Raw genomic sequence first — 1934 nt, 5'->3', positions numbered from 1 at the left:
GAAGGGCGCCGTCCACTGTGAGCGAGAGCGGGAGGGCGAGCGCTAAAATGCAGGGGACACGGTGGGCCCAACCCCAGGAGCCGGGCTGGGCGGCATCCCCTCCCGCAGGTGTGGGACCCGGGGCTGGAGCGGAGGCCGGGCCTGGCCGCCCCTGCCGCGCGTGCACGCCCTGGGGATCTGACCTCCCGCTCCCCGGTGTGGGCGGTTGTGTGTGCTGCAGGCTGTTGATGGAGAAGGGCGCGGATGACAGCCGGGACCGTGGTCATCACCGGGGGCATCTTGGCGACTGTGATTCTGCTGTGCATCATCGCGGTTCTGTGCTACTGCCGGCTGCAGGTACTGGGGGGCTGGGGGCGGGGCTGGGGGAGCCCCGAGGGTGGCCCTGCAGGGGTGGGAGCCCCCACAAATGCCGGGGCCCAGGAAGGGGGAAGAGTCAGGTCTCGAACAAAGTGCAAAGCAGACAGCCCTGCCCTGCCTCTGCCTCGGGGGTGACCGCGGCTGCGCAGGGCTTCCCACACACACAGGCTCAGGGAGGGGAGGGGCTTAGCCCACGGCACACAGCCAGCCGGGAGGGCAGGGGAGCACTGGGGCCCTGCTCTCCCTTCCCCACCCACCCTCGGGGCAGTCGGGGGCGGGGGGGGGGGGGGGGCAGGAGAGTGCATCTTTCTCCGGGAGGAGGGGAAGCCAGGTGCGGGCCAGGGCGGCACAACCTGGTGCGCACGAACTAGGCCGAGGCCAGCCCCCTGTGCCTCGGTTTCCCCACCTGCACCGTGGGGGTGGTAACTGCACTGCTCCGGTGGCTGTGCCGATGAACGGAGCGAACCCTCAGTGCAGAGCTCAGCAGGGGGGTGGGGACCGGGGTCAGGGCCCTCCCAGCCTGGCCCCTGCCCTGTGCGGGGAGAGGCGGGCGGCGGGCGGGCCCCGCGCTCACAGCCCCTCTGCCCGCAGTACTACTGCTGCAAGAAGGAGGGGTCTGAGGAGGACGAGGAGGAGCCGGACTTCGACCCGCACCCGGGCCTGCCCCCGCTGCACTCCAACCGCAACCTGGTGCTGACCAACGGGCCCGCGCTCTACCCCGCCGCCGCCGCCGCCGCCTTCGGCCAGAAGTCCCCGCAGGCCCGCGCCCTCTGCCGCAGCTGCTCCCACTTCGAGCCGCCCGCCTTCTTCCTGCAGGAGCCCGAGGACGAGGGCGTGCGCAACGGCGGCGAGCGCGTGGCCTACCGGGCCCTCAGCCAGGAGGACATGGAGCTGCCGCCCGCCGCCTTCGGGGGCCTGCAGCCGCTCAACCCCAACCGCCTCTCGGCCATGCGGGAGGCCTTCGCCCGGAGCCGCAGCATCAGCACCGACGTCTGAGCGCCCCCTCCCCGTCCCTCCACCCCCCACCCCCCCACGCCCCATCCCTCCAGGCCCCTGCCTACCCCGCAGGCCCCGAGACCATGGAGGGGTCCCCACGGCCCGCCCGCCTGGCCCCCGGCCCGGCCCAGCCTTCCTCGCATCCCTGCCAGCGAGGGGCCCCACCCGCAGGGGGCTCTGGGCTCAGTGCAGGGACAAGGCCGGCGGCGGCCGGCAGGGCCCGGGGGCGAGGCCGGGGCTGGAGGGGGCGGGCGTGATGCCCAGGTGAGCCACAGCCTCAGGTGTCACGGGACGTGGCCTCCCTCTCAGCCCGGCCGCCTCCTGGCGGGCCCTGTCACTCCCCCTCGGCCTCAGTCTACCTGCCTCGTCCGGATGGGGCAGCCGCGGCAACTCGGGCCCTGCCGCCTGCCGCCACCCTTCCCGGCGATTCTGGACCAACTCTCCTCGCCCTCCAACCAGAGGGGGCGGGCGCCTCCCCTCCCCCACGCCCCTGGCTTCAGGTGCCAGGCGGCCGACACCAGCTCAGCGGCTCTTGCTGCGGACCCTAGCAGGGCAGTCTCAGGGCCGGCCGGCCTCAGGGA

The 1934-nt window shown here is 73.7% G+C and overlaps 1 protein-coding gene across 1 annotated transcript; it reads left to right on the top strand.

Moving 5' to 3' along the window:
- The first annotated feature begins 243 nt into the window (after positions 1 to 243).
- Positions 244 to 1353, top strand: FAM163B (family with sequence similarity 163 member B). The gene is made up of 2 exons (XM_054727778.1): positions 244 to 336; positions 949 to 1353. The coding sequence occupies exons 1-2, from the start codon at positions 244 to 246 to the stop codon at positions 1351 to 1353; spliced, it is 498 nt and encodes a 165-aa protein (XP_054583753.1).
- Positions 1354 to 1934: the final 581 nt, after the last annotated feature.

The sequence above is a fragment of the Eptesicus fuscus genome, chromosome 15 (genome assembly GCF_027574615.1).
Source record: "Eptesicus fuscus isolate TK198812 chromosome 15, DD_ASM_mEF_20220401, whole genome shotgun sequence".
Taxonomy (NCBI): Eukaryota; Metazoa; Chordata; class Mammalia; order Chiroptera; family Vespertilionidae; genus Eptesicus; species Eptesicus fuscus.
The sequence above is the reverse complement of the archived record's forward strand: the minus strand, read 5'-3'. Positions and strand labels throughout refer to the sequence as shown.